The sequence below is a fragment of the Accipiter gentilis genome, chromosome 38 (assembly GCF_929443795.1).
Source record: "Accipiter gentilis chromosome 38, bAccGen1.1, whole genome shotgun sequence".
Taxonomy (NCBI): Eukaryota; Metazoa; Chordata; class Aves; order Accipitriformes; family Accipitridae; genus Astur; species Astur gentilis.
This window is the reverse complement of record NC_064917.1, coordinates 1-15,806: the sequence shown is the minus strand read 5'-3', so window position 1 is coordinate 15,806 and position 15,806 is coordinate 1. Positions and strand designations below refer to the sequence as shown.

Sequence of the window (15,806 nt, the reverse complement as noted above, 5' to 3'; positions counted from 1 at the left end):
ACTGGGAAGGATGGAGAGGACCTGGGAGGGACTGGGAGCAGCCTCTCTGCAAACACAGGCAGCCACGGGGCCGAAACTAGGGATACTGGGAAGAAATGGGAAGCACTGGGGGGAACTGGGAGGAACTGGAAGGGGACTGGGGTGACTGGGAGGGACTGGGAGCAGCCTCTCTGCAAACACAGGCAGCCACGGAGCCAAAACTAGGGATACTGGGAAGAAATGGGAAGCACTGGGGGGAACTGGGAGGGACTGGAAGGGGACTGGGAGGGACTGGGAAGGATGGAGAGGACCTGGGAGGGACTGGGAGCAGCCTCTCTGCAAACACAGGCAGCCACGGAGCCGAAACTAGGGATACTGGGAAGAAATGGGAAGCACTGGGGGGAACTGGGAGGGACTGGGAAGGATGGAGAGGACCTGGGAGGGACTGGGAGCAGCCTCTCTGCAAACACAGGCAGCCACGGGGCCGAAACTAGGGATACTGGGAAGAAATGGGAAGCACTGGGGGGAACTGGGAGGAACTGGAAGGGGACTGGGGTGACTGGGAGGGACTGGGGGCAGCCTCTCTGCAAACACAGGCAGCCACGGGTTGAAACTAGGGATACTGGGAGGAAATGGGAAGCACTGGGCGGAACTGGATGGGGACTAGGGTGACTGGGAGGTAACTGGGAGGGGGACTGAGGTAACTGGGAGCAGCCTCAGCCAATGCAGGCAGCGACGGGACTAAACTGGGGATACTGGGACTTGAGGGCACTGGGACGATCCCAGTACTGGCCCGTCCCACCCAGTCTGGGGACCCAGGCGTGCGGGCACCTCCACTTCGCACACCGCAACGCAGACCGCCGCCCCCTCCCAGTCCGTACTGGGAACTCCCCAGCTCATACTGGGAGCCCACAGCCGCTTCCCAGTTCGGACTGGAAGCTGTAATCCCCTCCCAGTCCGCGCTGGCTGCCCCTGTCCCTTCCCAGTATGGACTGCGCACCCCTTATCCTTCCCCAGTCTGCACGGGGAGACGCCCAGTTCATACTGGGAGCACCATTTCCCCCTTCCCAGTCCAAAGCAAACCCCCGCACCCTCCCCAGTCCACGCTGGCAGCCCCCAACCCCTTCCCAGTCCATACTGGGAACTCCCCAGTTCATACTGGGAGCCCACAGCCACTTCCCAGTCCGCGCTGGCAGCCCCCAACCCCTTCCCAGTCCATACTGGGAACTCCCCAGCTCATACTGGGAGCCCACAGCTGCTTCCCAGTCCATGCTGTCAGCCCCCAACCCCTTCCCAGTCCATACTGGGAACTCCCCAGTTCATACTGGGAGCCCACAGCCACTTCCCAATCCACGCTGGCAACCCCCAACCCCTTCCCAGTCCATACTGGGAACTCCCCAGTTCATACTGGGAGCCCACAGCCACTTCCCAGTCCACGCTGGCAGCCCCCAACCCCTTCCCAGTCCATACTGGGAACTCCCCGGTTCATACTGGGAGCCCACAGCCACTTCCCAGTCCACGCTGGCAGCCCCCAACCCCTTCCCAGTCCATACTGGGAACTCCCCAGCTCATACTGGGAGCCCACAGCTGCTTCCCAGTTCGGACTGGAAGCTGTAATCCCTTCCCAGTCCACGCTGGCAGCCCCCAACCCCTTCCCAGTCCATACTGGGAACTCCCCAGCTCATACTGGGAGCCCACAGCCGCTTCCCAGTCCATGCTGTCAGCCCCCAACCCCTTCCCAGTCCATACTGGGGACTCCCCAGTTCATACTGGGAGCCCACAGCCACTTCCCAATCCATGCTGGCAACCCCCAACCCCTTCCCAGTCCATACTGGGAACTCCCCAGTTCATACTGGGAGCCCACAGCCACTTCCCAGTCCACGCTGGCAGCCCCCAACCCCTTCCCAGTCCATACTGGGACCCCCCCAGACGACAGTGGTGGGCGTCAGGTTTATTCACGTCTTCGGCACCTCACGGATCGCCGGACGCCTGCGTCCCCCCCGCAGGAGACGGGGAGGGGGGGGGGGGGCAATAAATAAGGAGCGGGGTGAGAAGGCACCCGGGGGGGGAGCAAGAACTGGGTTGCACTGGTCCATACTGGGAGAACCCGTATATGCATTAAGATTCCAGTCAGGGCGCCCTACCGGTCCATACTGGTCCGTACTGGGAGAACGCAAGGCCACACGGGTGAAGAGATCCCAGGCAAGATGCTGTACAGGTCCGTACTGGTCCATACTGGGAGGACACAAGGCCACACGGGTGAAGAGATCCCGGGCAAGATGCTGTACTGGTGCATGCTGGTCTGTACTGGGAGGACGCAAGGCCACGCCGGTGAAGAGCTCCCAGTTGGGCTGCCGTACTGGTCCGTGCTGGGATGGCTGAAGGCCATGTCAACGCAGTGATCCCAGTTGGGATGCTGTACTGGTCCGTCCCGCTCCGACCCAAGGCGATGCATATGCGGGGCTCCCAGTTGGGCTCCCAGACCCTTCCTGGTCCATACTGGTCTGGCCCAAGGCAACGTAAATCCAAGAGTTCCTAGCTAGTACGTCGTAGTGCTTCATACTGGTCTATACTGGGATGCCCCAAGGTGCCGTAAAACCCCAGGGGAGAGACACCGGGCTGTACTGGTCCATACTGGGGTGTCTCCAGACCCCCTGTGGGGATCTATGGGCGTCCGGGGGGTCCATACGTCCCCAGGGGGTGGGGGGGGGGTGGGGGGGCTGTGGGGCCCCATCTGGTGCCTATAGGGGTCCCCGAGGGGGACCTCCACGGTCCCTATGTTGACCTATAGGTCCCCGGGGGTGTCCCACGCTGTCCTATAGGTCCCTGTGGCGACCTATAGGATATTTACGGGGTGCCTAGGGTGCTCCACAGGTCCCCAAAAAGGACCTATAGGTCCCTGGGGGTGTCCCACGCTGGCCTATAGGTCCCCGTGGCGACCTATAGGATATTTACGGGGTGTTACGGAGTGCCTAGGGTGCTCCACAGGTCCCCAAAAAGGACCTATAGGTCCCCGGGGGTGTCCCACGCTGGCCTATAGGTCCCCGTGGCGACCTATAGGATATTTACGGGGTGCCTAGGGTGCTCCACAGGTCCCCAAAAAGGACCTATAGGTCCCTGGGGGTGTCCCACGCTGGCCTATAGGTCCCCGTGGCGACCTATAGGATATTTACGGGGTGTTACGGAGTGCCTAGGGTGCTCCACAGGTCCCCAAAAAGGACCTATAGGTCCCTGGGGGTGTCCCACGCTGGCCTATAGGTCCCCGTGGCGACCTATAGGATATTTACGGGGTACCTAGGGTGCTCCACAGGTCCCCAAAAAGGACCTATAGGTCCCCGGGGGTGTCCCACGCTGGCCTATAGGTCCCTGTGGGTGCTCCACAGGTCCCCAAAAAGGACCTACGGGTCCCCATGGGGGTGTCCGGGGGGGTCTCTACGCTGCCCTATAGGTCCCCTCGTCAGCCTCTGGGGTCCCCGCGTTGACCTAGGAGCCCCCCCCAGTAACCTACTGGTCCCCGAAGAGGACCTATACGTCTCCCACGATGTCTACGGGGTCCCCACGGTGACCTATAGGTCCCCTGCAGCGTCCTGGAGGTCCCCGCGTTATCCTACGGGCCCCCCCAGTGACCTCGGGGTCCCCCCAAAGAAGACCCTCGGGGATCCAAAGACCCCCGGGATGTCTCTGGGGTCCCCACGCCGACCTACAGCTTCCCCGTGACGCCCTGGGGGTCCCCAAAAAAAGGACAGGTCCCCCCGCGTGGCGCCCGTAGGGGTCTCCCACGTCCCCCTGGGTCACCCTTAGCCCCCCCACCGCGACACCCCTAGCCCGTGGGGGGCCCTCCCGGGGGTGCCCCCCCCCAACCTTCCAGGTAACGAGCGAAAAGCCCCTTGGCGCGGCGCAGGACGCGGGGCAGGTGGTGACGCCGCACCAGGCGGTCGAAATGCATGGCCACCTCGTTGTAATCCCCGGCCCGCGCCATGACGGCCTCCCGTTGTTCCAGCAGCATGGCCAGGCAGAGGAAGAGGAGGAAGGGGTTCCCCTGCCCCAATTCCTCCGGCGGCGGTAGCGGCGCCCCGTCGTCCTCCAGACCCACCTCTTCCTCCGAGGACGAGGAGGAGGAGGACGAGGAGGAGGAAGAGGAACACGAGTCCTCCCAGGCCCAACCGCCCCCCCAAGGGTCCTCGGGGACGTCAGCAGCCTCCCTGCCCGCGCCGGGGTCGTCACGTACCTCTCCGGGGTCTTCACCAACCTCTCTCGGGGAGCTGGGGGTGTTGTCAACCTCTTTGGGAGCGTCGCCAACTTCTTTGGGGACCTCGGGGTCTTTCCCGGTGTCTTTGGGGTCTTTCCGGGTCTCTTTGGGGTCTTCGCCAATCTCTTTCGGCACGTCGGGGTCTTGCCCAACCCTCTTGGAAACGCTGTGGTCGTCGCCGACCTTTTCCGGGGCGTCCAGGTTTTCACTTAACTTCTTAGAGACGCTCCGACTTTCGCGAGTCTTCTTGAAGACGCTTGGCTCAGCGCCGACGTCGGCATCTTTGCCGGGTTTCCTGGAGACGTCGGGGTCTCCGCAAACTACCTTGTAGACGTCGGGTTGTTCGCTGATTTCCTTCGGAGCGCTGGCGTTTTCGTTGACCTTCTTGGGAACGTCAGGGTCTCGGTCAACCTCCTTAGACGCGTCGGGGTCTTCTCTGACGTCCTTGGGGCCAGCAGGGTCTCGGCCACCATCGCTGGAGACTTTGGGATTCTCTCGGATGCCCCTGGGGACCTTAGCACCACCTTGGACCTCCGCAGAGGCCTTAAGGCCACCCTGGCCATCCCCGGGGACCTTGGCATCCCGGGAGATCTTCGGATCCTCTCGGTCATTCCGGGAGCTGTCCGGACTAGGTTGGACGTCCCCAGCGACCTCAGGCTTCTCGTGGTCGCTCCCAGAGGTCTTGGAGCCACCCTGGACATCGGTGGAACTCTCGAGACCCTCTTGGTCATCCCTAAAACTCTCGGGACCCTCCTGGATGTTCCCGGAGCTCTCAGGACCCTCTTGGATGTCGCCGGAGCTCTTTGGTTTCTCCGGGTCTTTGCCGGAACTCGCAAGAGCCTCTGGGACGTCCACGGAAGCTTTGGAACCAACTTGGACGTCGCCGGAGCTCCTGGGACTCTCCTGGCCGTCCCCGCAGGCCTCGTGCCCGCCTCGGCCGCCAGCCGCCTCCGCGGGGGCCTCGCTCTCCCCCCGCTGCCGGCGTCGCCGACGGGGGGGCCGGGGCCGCAGCCCACGCCGCTCGCGCAGCCCTCGGCGGGCCCGGCGAGGCCCCAGGGGCGCTCCCAGGAGGGGAATGCCGTCCGGTGGGGGAGGCGGAGCGGGTGGCAGCGAGCTCCAGGTGATCTCCAGCACCCGCAGGGCATCCTCGAAGGCGAATTCCCGCTTCAGCTCCAGCAACAGCCAGCGGTAGCAGAAAAGCAGGTCGTGGGCGCCGCGGGCAGCCAGGAAAGCCCAGAAAGGGGGGTCGGCGCGGCGCAGGAGGCGTCGGAGGTGGGCGAAGGCGCGGGCCAGCCCCCGGCCGCCAGGGCGAAAGCGGGGTCCGAGGCGGCGCATGAGGGCGCAGAAGCAGAGGAAGGCTTGGGCCTCGTCGTCCAGCACGGCCAAGAGCGGCGCGGCCACGTCCGACATGCCTTGGCAGTAGGAGAGGCGCGGGTGACCCAGGGCAAAGGTGGTGAGCAGCGCCTGCAAGGCGGCCAGGTGGGGGTGTCCCTCCTCAGGGCCCCCAAAATAAGGGTGCCCCCGGTCGGTGCGCACCACGTCCTTGCGCACGGCCGCCCCCACCAGCGCCAGCTCAGCCGGGGCCGCCCGGGCGGCCAGGAGGGCTTTCAGCGCCGCGTATTCGCCCGCCTTGCGTCGCAGGTGGGCCAGTCGCTCCTGCCCTGACAATCCCGCCGGGAAGACGTTCAGCAGGTACCGCCAGACCACCTGGAAGAGGAGGGGGCGGGGGAGATAGAGCGGGGGGGAGGGGGTCAGGAACCCCGGGCAGACCTAAGGGGGCTGAGAGGGGAGCCAGGGGAACCCACCTTGCGCAGGCCGGGCTCGACACCGCCGTGGTAGACGTGGAGACGCAGGTCGTGGGGCCGCAGCAGCCGTCCGCCGGGGCCCAAGTAGGTGCGGAGGTCGGCATCGCTCAGGGGGGCGCAGGGGGGCGGCGGCGGGGGGGGCGAGGGAGGGGAGCCCTCCGGCCACGCCAGGGCTGCCTGCGCCCGGGCCAGGGTCCGGCCCACCTGCGGGTAAACAGGTCGCTGGTGGTGCTGGGAGGGGAGCTAGGTGCGCAGGGAGCTGTGGTGGGGGGAAACTGGAAGCACTGGGAGGGAATGGGAGCACTGGAAGAGGTCTAGGGCTTGCCGAGAGGCGACTAGAAGGCAACTAGGACCGTAGAAAGGGTGTTGAAAGGAATTAGGAACACTAAGAGGCACTAGGAGGGAACTGGGATGGCCAGAGGAGCAGGAAGGGTGCTCCATGAGGTGTCAGCAGGGTGGGGGAACCCAAGGCCCCCCCCGAGACACCCAGGTCCCACTCACCTGTGCCAGCAGGGCCTGGGTGAAGGGCAGCGCTGCAGCCAGGAGCGAGCGGCGCTCGGGGAGGGGTTCCACCGCTGCCACCTCCCGGGGGCTGATGATGTCCCAGTCCTCCAGCAGCGGGCCTGCAGCACCCAGAGGCCTGGGTCCCTCCACTGAACACCCAGGCACCCAGGTCCTCCTCCTGACACCCACCCCAGACGCCTGCGTCTCTTCCTAACACCCACCCTAGGGGGACCGAACAGCCGGGTCTCCCTCAAACCACCCCCCTGGGGATGCCGGGGTTCCCCCTCTCTAAAACAAAAGACTCCACCAAGGCCCCCAGGTCCTACCTCGCTGTCCCAGATGCCCGAGTCCCACCACCCTCCTCCCCAGCCCCGAGGACCCCCCACTCACTCACTTTCAGCGGGAGGCCGGACATCGAGGCGCAGGCGCAGGGTGGGCCGGGCGCAGGCAAAGGCAGCCGCCAGGTCGCCATCGCTCAGCAGCGGCACGAAGGTCTCCTGGCCTTGGGGGTCACGGGCCGCGAAGCTGACGGAGAAGCTCTTCTTCCTGAGAGGATACCAAGGGATGCTCAACAACCGAGCCTCCCTCCAGGGGATGAGGCGGCCGAGGATGTTGGGGAGGGGGCCCGGGCTCACCCCTGAAGGTCGAAGGCACGGGCCAGGATGTGCTGCAGCACGTCCAGCGACGTGATCTGCGGGTCGACGGCGAAGGAGCGGAACTCAGGCGGCAGCAGCCCCTCGCTCTTCTACGGGCAGACATCAGCCGGGTACGGGGAGATGAGGCGGGGGGACGCTCAGGGGCCAGGCCGGAGCCCCGGAGCCGCCGCCACCGCCCCCGTCCTCCGCCCCCGGCCCGGTCCCTCACAGCGGCCCAAAATGGCGGCCGCGTCCCGTCACCGCGGCAACGGCGCCTCAGCGCGCCCCGCCCCCCTCCCCGTCCCTCATTGGCCACCGCGCCCCCACGTGACCTTTTCGGCGGCAACCTCCTCCAGTTGGCCGCGCTCCCCACCCCCCCAACCTGCCATGACCACGCCCCTCCCCGGCGGCATTTAGTCCCGCCCACCACGCGGTGGCCCCGCCGCTCAAGCCACCGGCGCACCGCCTCCGGCCGTACCCCCGCCCCCTCCCGCCTTAGCCCCGCCCCCTCCCCCCGCCCGCCCCGCCCCCCTCACCTTGACGCGCACGCGCACCACTTCGCACTCCTCCTCCAGCGCGGCCCCGCCCCCCGGGCAGGCCCCGCCCCCCGCCGCCGCCATGGCGGGGGCGGGGCGGACTCCGCGCAGGCGCAGAACGAGCGGCGGGGGGGTGTTGCCGCCACCGCCCCCCTACCGGGAAAGCGGGGAGGGGAGGGGGGGGGGAAGGTGTTACGTCACCGTGCTGACGTGACGTCACGCCGAGCCTCTCTCCCCCCCCCACCCCCCCCCCTCGGTGGAAAACGAGGGCCGCGGGGGGGGAACGATCCGGAGCGGCGCCGCGAATCGTCCCCGTCTTGCGGCCGCGGCGACGGGGCAACAACATCCGGGTCGGCGCCCGGAAGTGACGTCACCCAGGGGGGCGCGGAGGCCGGTCGCACCCACCAAGGCGGGAGGTTAGGGAGGCGCCGGCGTGATGTCATCGCGCACCCCCCCCCCCCCTTAAAAAAAAAAAAAAAAAACGGAGTCAATGACGCAAACTGCAGCGGTTCACATCGACTTTATTAACGGGGAGGGGGAGAAACCGAGGGGGAGCGCATGCGGGGGTGTGTGTGTGTGTCCCCCCCCCCTCCTAAAGTGGCAACGTCCACCCGAGGGGACCGCCCCCTTCCTTAAAGGGGCAACGTCCCCCCTTAAAGCGGCAACTTCCCCCCTTAAAGCGGCGAGGCCCCCCGCCACGGACCCACCAGGGGGAGGCGGAGCCTAGAGGAACGGGGCGGGGCTGAGGCCAAGCCCCGCCCCTCAGGGCGGGCCGGGGGGGGCGGTCCTCTCCTTGCTGAGTCGTGCCAGTTCCTGCGACAGCGCCTCCAGGTCCTAGAGGGGGTGGGCGGGGTCAGAGGCCCCGCCCTTTGCCTCAGACCCCGCCCCTTTTCTCCAGAGGCCCCGCCCCCTTTGCCAGAAGCCCCGCCCACCTGCCCCAGGTGCAGGTTTTTGGTGAGCTGCTCCTCCAGCATGTTCTGCAGTTTCTTGTTCATCTCCCGCAGACCCTCCTCGCCCGGCCCCGTGCCCCGCCGGGGGGGACCGGGGGGTCCCGCCGCCTCTGGGGGGGTGGCACAGGGAGACGGGGTGAGCATGGGGGGGGTTTAAAATGGGGAGGGGGGGTTGGGGGAGGGGTGCCGGACTCACCCAGGCGGCTGTCGCGGACGAAGCTCTGGATGATGGCGCTTTTGCGGCACAGGTCCTCCGCCATAGAGGCGCTGCTCACCTCCAGGTGACGCACCTGGGGGGGGGGGTAAAAGGAAAGAAAGGGGGGGGGGGGTGTCAGCGGTGATACCCCCTCCCCCACCCCAGTCCCTCCCAGTCTCCTCCCAGTACCTTCTCCTCCAGCAGCCAGCGTTCCTGCTGGCTCTGGGCCAGGCGCTGGAACAGCTCCGCCACTTCGGCGGGGGACAAGCCCCCCCCACCGGGGACCCCCCCACCGCCGCCGCCGCTGCCCCCACCGGGGCTGCCTGAGCCTGACTGCGGAGAGGGAAGGGCGGGGTGAGGAGGAGGAGGGTCAGGAGAGGAGGCTCCGCCCCCTCGCTGAAGCCACACCCACAACACAGCCCCACCTCCCCAGTCCAGACCCACCCTCAACTGGGGGGGGGGGGACCAGTATGGGGCCACATCCCACCCATGGCCCCTGCTATGACCCCACCCAAACTTCACCAAGCCACGCCCTCATAAGCCACACCCTCCTGAGCCACACCCCCCCAGCCACACCCAACCCAGCCACACCCACCCACCCCCAGCCACACCCCTACCTGCCTAGCCCACCCCCTGGTGGGAGCAGCCAACAGAACCCTCAGGCCCCACCCTGTCAGGCCCCACCCCATCAGGCCACACCCCATCAGGCCCCACCCCATCAGGCCCCACCCACCTTGGTACTCCCAGGGGCGGAGCCGTCACGCCCCAGGGAGGAGAGGCTGCTGCTGTCGCCCCCCGGTCCCCTCCCGGGGGACCCCCCCTCCAGCCCCAGTTCTTCCAGCCCTGGGAGAGGGGAACAAAAATGGGACCCAGGCAGCCGGGATGAGTCCCCCCCCCTCCCCCAACCCGGGGGGGGGCCCCCCCGCTGCCTCTGGGGAAGAGAAAAAGGGGGTGCGGGTGCCCCTGCAGCACCCCATCCCTGCAGACAACCCCCCCCCAGGGGACCCAGGTATCCAGGATGCCCCCCTGGGGGACCCAGGTATCCAGGACCCCCCCCCCCCAAACCCCATTTTCCCTCCTACCAGCAGATCCAGACCCCCCAGTACCCCCCCCCCCCCCCACCTGCAAACCCACGAGAGCCCCCACAAGGGGACGTAGGCATCCAGGGGCACCCCCCCCCCCCCAGCTTCCAAGGGGACCCCAATGCCTGGAAGTTTCCCCCCCCCACCCCCCCAAGGGACCCCCGGCGTCCGGCTGACCAGTTCGGGCACGGGTGGGCGCCAGCAGCTCCTGCAGCCGCTCCTGCAGGCGGTCGGCGCGGCGTCGCTCCAGCTGCAGCTGCCGCTTCAGGTCCTTCAACTTGGGGGGGGGGACGGGGGGACGGGGACAATTTGGGGGGGTTGTCAGGGCCCCAAATGGGATCCCAGCCTCCGGACGGCACCCCAGCCCCCCTAGGGACCCTCACCGCTGCGCTGCCTTTCTTCTCCAGGATGCGCTGCCCGTCTCGGACGTCTTTCAGCTCCTGGGGGAACCGAAAGGGTCATGGGGGGGTGGGGGGGGGGATTTGGAGGGGTCCCAGAGAGGATTTGTGGGTGCTGAGGGGAATGTGGTGGGTGTTAGAGGGCTCAGCGAGAACCCGGGGGGGGCAGAGAGAATGTGGTGAGGGGACCCAGAGGGGTTTGGAGACCCTGGGAGGGGATTTGGGTTTTTTGGGGGGTACTTGGGCACCTCAGGGTCTCTGGTGGGGAGACCTGAGAGCCCCCCCACAGGAGAACCGGGGGTCCCAAGGAGCTTTCGGGTGGTCCCAGGCGGGCTGGAGGATCCCAGGGATCTGCGGTTCCTGGGGGGGGGGGCTGTGAGAGGGTCCCAGTGGGCTCAGAGAGGGGCCCTGGGGGTGGATTTGGGGGTACCTGGGGGGGGGGGGACTGTGAGAGGGTCCCAGTGGGCTCAGAGAGGGGCTCTGGGGGTGGATTTGGGGGTACCTGGGGGGAGGGGGGGCTGTGAGAGGGTCCCAGTGGGCTCAGAGAGGGGCTCTGGGGTGGATTTGGGGGTACCTGGGGGGGGGGGGACTGTGAGAGGGTCCCAGTGGGCTCAGAGAGGGGCTCTGGGGGTGGATTTGGGGGTACCTGGGGGGGGGGGGAAAGGCTGTGAGAGGGTCCCAGTGGGCTCAGAGAGGGGCTCTGGGGTGGATTTGGGGGTACCCGGGGGGGGGGCTGTGAGAGGGTCCCAGTGGGCTCAGAGAGGGGCTCTGGGGTGGATTTGGGGGTACCCGGGGGGGGGGGGCTGTGAGAGGATCCCAGTGGGTGGATTTGGGGGTACCTGGGGGGAGGGGGGGCTGTGAGAGGGTCCCAGTGGGCTCAGAGAGGGGCTCTGGGATGGATTTGGGGGTACCTGGGGGGGGGCTGTGAGAGGGTCCCAGTGGGCTCAGAGAGGGGCTCTGGGGGTGGATTTGGGGGTACCTGGGGGGGGGGAAGGCTGTGAGAGGGTCCCAGTGGGTGGATTTGGGGGTACCTGGGGGGGGGGAAGGCTGTGAGAGGGTCCCAGTGGGCTCAGAGAGGGGCTCTGGGGGTGGATTTGGGGGTACCCGGGGGGGGGGGGGGAGGCTGTGAGAGGGTCCCAGTGGGTGGATTTGGGGGTACCTGGGGGGGGGGGGGCTGTGAGAGGGTCCCAGTGGGTGGATTTGGGGGTACCTGGGGGGAGGGGGGGGGCTGTGAGAGGGTCCCAGTGGGCTCAGAGAGGGGCTCTGGGGTGGATTTGGGGGTACCTGGGGGGGGGGGGGCTGTGAGAGGGTCCCAGTGGGCTCAGAGAGGGGCTCTGGGGGTGGATTTGGGGGTACCTGGGGGGGGGGGGAAGGCTGTGAGAGGGTCCCAGTGGGCTCAGAGAGGGGCTCTGGGGTGGATTTGGGGGTACCCGGGGGGGGGGGGCTGTGAGAGGATCCCAGTGGGTGGATTTGGGGGTACCTGGGGGGGGGGGGCTGTGAGAGGGTCCCAGTGGGCTCAGAGAGGGGCTCTGGGGTGGATTTGGGGGTACCCGGGGGGGGGGGCTGTGAGAGGATCCCAGTGGGTGGATTTGGGGGTACCTGGGGGGAGGGGAGGCTGTGAGAGGGTCCCAGTGGGTGGATTTGGGGGTACCTGGGGGGGGGGGTCTGTGAGAGGGTCCCAGTGGGTGGATTTGGGGGTACCCGGGGGGGGGGGGCTGTGAGAGGATCCCAGTGGGTGGATTTGGGGGTACCTGGGGGGAGGGGGGGCTGTGAGAGGGTCCCAGTGGGCTCAGAGAGGGGCTCTGGGGTGGATTTGGGGGTACCTGGGGGGGGGGGGGGGGCTGTGAGAGGGTCCCAGTGGGCTCAGAGAGGGGCTCTGGGGTGGATTTGGGGGTACCTGGGGGGGGGGAAGGCTGTGAGAGGGTCCCAGTGGGCTCAGAGAGGGGCTCTGGGGGTGGATTTGGGGGTACCCGGGGGGGGGGGGAGGCTGTGAGAGGGTCCCAGTGGGTGGATTTGGGGGTACCTGGGGGGGGGGGGGGGCTGTGAGAGGGTCCCAGTGGGCTCAGAGAGGGGCTCTGGGGGTGGATTTGGGGGTACCTGGGGGTGGGGGGGGCTGTGAGAGGGTCCCAGTGGGCTCAGAGAGGGGCTCTGGGGTGGATTTGGGGGTACCTGGGGGGGGGGGAAGGCTGTGAGAGGGTCCCAGTGGGCTCAGAGAGGGGCTCTGGGGTGGATTTGGAGGTACCCGGGGGGGGGGGCTGTGAGAGGGTCCCAGTGGGTGGATTTGGGGGTACCTGGGGGGAGGGGGGGCTGTGAGAGGGTCCCAGTGGGCTCAGAGAGGGGCTCTGGGGTGGATTTGGGGGTACCTGGGGGGGGGGGGTGCTGTGAGAGGGTCCCAGTGGGCTCAGAGAGGGGCTCTGGGGGTGGATTTGGGGGTACCTGGGGGGGGGGGGGAAGGCTGTGAGAGGGTCCCAGTGGGCTCAGAGAGGGGCTCTGGGGTGGATTTGGGGGTACCCGGGGGGGGGGGCTGTGAGAGGATCCCAGTGGGTGGATTTGGGGGTACCTGGGGGGGAGGGGGGGCTGTGAGAGGGTCCCAGTGGGAGGATTTGGGGGTACCCGGGGGGAGGGGGGGCTGTGAGAGGGTCCCAGTGGGTGGATTTGGGGGTACCTGGGGGGGGGGGAGGCTGTGAGAGGGTCCCAGTGGGTGGATTTGGGGGTACCTGGGGGGGGGGGGGGCTGTGAGAGGGTCCCAGTGGGTGGATTTGGGGGTACCCAGGGGGAGGGGGGGCTGTGAGAGGGTCCCAGTGGGTGGATTTGGGGGTACCTGGGGGGGGGGGAGGCTGTGAGAGGGTCCCAGTGGGTGGATTTGGGGGTACCCGGGGGAGGGGGGGCTGTGAGAGGGTCCCAGTGGGTGGATTTGGGGGTACCTGGGGGGAGGGGGGGCTGTGAGAGGGTCCCAGTGGGTGGATTTGGGGGTACCTGGCGCAACGCCTGGCCCTCGGCCTCCCGCAGCTCCCGCTGCCGCTCGGCATCTCCCAGCGCCGCCTGCAGCTCCCCGACACGGCCCTGGGGACAACGGGGGGGTGGGGGGGGTCACACACAGTCCCGACACCTATAGGGCTCTATAGGGCCACGGGGGAGGGGACACGGGTCCTATAACGCTCCAGGTGCTCCTACAGCCTCTGTACGTCCGGCGGGCGCTCTACAGCGTCGCCAAGCCAGTACAACTCTTTACGATGGTCCTACAGATTCTGCAGCATCGCTGGGGCCCTATAGCCTCTAAAAATCCATAGGTGGTGACCTTATGGGTTCTACAGGGTCTGGTGCACCCAACGGGTCGCGTGACGTTCTAAGAATTCCTGCTGACGGCGTAAAACATACGAAAACCGCCTCCGTCTCTTACAACGCTGTAAAACGATCGTAGTTTCCGTACGGTGGGGGAGCATCATACAAGCTCCCTGCACCCCGCAGGATCCCAAGGACCCTATAGAACCCTACAGATCCTTACAACCTCTACAAGGTTTTTTTAAAGCTTCTATAGGACCACAACAGACCACGTAACTCCCCAGAATCGCCTATAATACGTATAGCACCCCGCAAACCTATAGAACGGCTATAATAACGACAACCCCCCAAAATCCTTCCCGTCTCTTGCGCTCGCTATATATCCACGTCACTATAAGCGTTTCTCCGGACCCCGTAGCTCTATACGGCACCTATAGCCTCCCTGCCGGGGTCCCCGCGGCTCCTACACCCGGGGCGATCCCCTATAGCCCCCGCGCTCACCTCCAGCTCGGCCCGGTGCTGCTCGGCACGAGCGCGGGCGGCCGCCGCGTGTTCCTGCGCCTGCCGCTCCAGTTGCTCCTTTGGGAAGGGACTGGGTCGGACTGGGACGAGGAGGGGGATCCCTACCCCGGTTTGGGGGGGGGGGACGGGGACAGGGGGGGGGTGTAACGGCGGAGGGGAGAAGGTGGGGGGCTGACCTGCGCCTGCCGTCGGCCCCGCTCGCTCTCCCCGCGGGCGTCTTCCGCCTCCGCCAGCCGCCGTCGTAGCCCGTCCCGCTCTGCCGCGCACACCTGCGGGCGCGACGACCGGGCACACGCCTCGCACACGCCTCGCACACGCGTGGCCCGGGACGGGGCACCTCAAGTTCTCCCAGGGTCCCAAAACTCCCCCAGGGATGGGGTCAGGGCGCTTCTGGGACTCCAAATCCCCTCAGGGGAACCCAAAAACTGCCCAGGGATGGGATCGGGAGCGATTTGGGGAGCCCTAAACCCACCCGTACTTACCCAAAAACCCCCATGGCACAGGGCGAGAGGCACATTGGGGGCCTCAAAGCCCCCCCAGGGATGCAAAACTACCCCCAGTAGAACCCCAAACCGCTCTGAGGGCTCCTAAACCACCCCCCCGGGGACCCCCAACCCCCTGGGGACCAGATGAGGGGCACTCTGGGGACCCCCCACCCCCCAAGAGACCCCAAATCACCCCCCAAGGGACCCCAAACCACCCCCCAAGGGACCCCAAACCCCCTGGGGACCACATGAGGGGCACTCTGGGGACCCCAAACCACCCCCCAAGGGACCCCAAACCACCCCCCAAGGGACCCCAAACCCCTTGGGGACCACATGAGGGGCACTCTGGGGACCCCCCACCCCTCAAGGGACCCCAAACCCCCTGGGGACCACATGAGGGGCACTCTGGGGACCCCAAACCACCCCCCAAGGGACCCCAAACCCCCTGGGGACCACATGAGGGGCATTCTGGGGACCCCCCACCCCCCAAGAGACCCCAAACCACCCCCCAAGGGACCCCAAACCCCTGGGGACCACATGAGGGGCACTCTGGGGACCCCCCACCCCTCAAGGGACCCCAAACCCCCTGGGGACCAGATGAGGGGAACTCTGGGCACCCCTGACCCCTCAAGGGACCCCAAACCACCCCCCAAGGGACCCCAAACCCCCTGGGGACCACATGAGGGGCATTCTGGGGACCCCCCAACCCCCAAGGGACCCCAAACCACCCCCCAAGGGACCCCAAACCCCCTGGGGACCAGATGAGGGGCACTCTGGGGACCCCCCACCCCCCAAGGGACCCCAAATCACCCCCCAAGGGACCCCAAACCACCCCCCAAGGGACCCCAAACCCCTTGGGGACCACATGAGGGGCACTCTGGGGACCCCCCACCCCTCAAGGGACCCCAAACCCCCTGGGGACCAGATGAGGGGAACTCTGGGCACCCCTGACCCCTCAAGGGACCCCAAACCACCCCCCAAGGGACCCCAAACCCCCTGGGGACCACATGAGGGGCATTCTGGGGACCCCCCAACCCCCAAGGGACCCCAAACCACCCCCCAAGGGACCCCAAACCCCTTGGGGACCACATGAGGGGCACTCTGGGGACCCCAAACCACCCCCCAAGGGGACCCCAAACCACCCCCCAAGGGACCCCAAACCCCTTGGGGACCACATGAGGGG

General features: G+C 67.2%; 2 protein-coding genes across 6 annotated transcripts; both read right to left on the bottom strand.

The window, feature by feature from the left end:
- Positions 1–1,790: 1,790 nt before the first annotated feature.
- Positions 1,791–8,068, bottom strand: TBC1D25 (TBC1 domain family member 25). Of its 5 annotated transcripts, none has more exons than XM_049793367.1 (7): positions 7,709–8,068; positions 7,173–7,282; positions 6,932–7,083; positions 6,535–6,656; positions 6,034–6,237; positions 4,208–5,935; positions 1,791–2,483 (listed from the first exon to the last, which is right to left on the bottom strand). In XM_049793367.1, the coding sequence occupies exons 1-7, from the start codon at positions 7,790–7,792 to the stop codon at positions 2,370–2,372; spliced, it is 2,514 nt and encodes an 837-aa protein (XP_049649324.1). In that variant the 5' UTR covers positions 7,793–8,068; the 3' UTR covers positions 1,791–2,369. The 5 variants fall into 5 exon arrangements, 3 of the variants coding, with proteins under 3 accessions (XP_049649324.1, XP_049649325.1, XP_049649323.1); XR_007504866.1 differs by having other exon boundaries at positions 2,348–3,086; positions 3,378–5,935; positions 7,709–8,067; XR_007504867.1 differs by having other exon boundaries at positions 2,348–2,868; positions 3,378–5,935; positions 7,709–8,067.
- A 141-nt stretch (positions 8,069–8,209) lies between these two features.
- GRIPAP1 (GRIP1 associated protein 1) lies at positions 8,210–14,475 on the bottom strand (the record flags this gene model as incomplete). Its single annotated transcript, XM_049793437.1, has 10 exons — positions 8,210–8,542; positions 8,641–8,768; positions 8,855–8,948; positions 9,044–9,187; positions 9,588–9,697; positions 10,114–10,213; positions 10,320–10,376; positions 13,311–13,397; positions 14,118–14,195; positions 14,315–14,475. Coding segments are annotated over 10 exons (1,031 nt in total), but the record flags the coding sequence as incomplete, so codon positions are not given.
- Between the last annotated feature and the right edge of the window lie 1,331 nt (positions 14,476–15,806).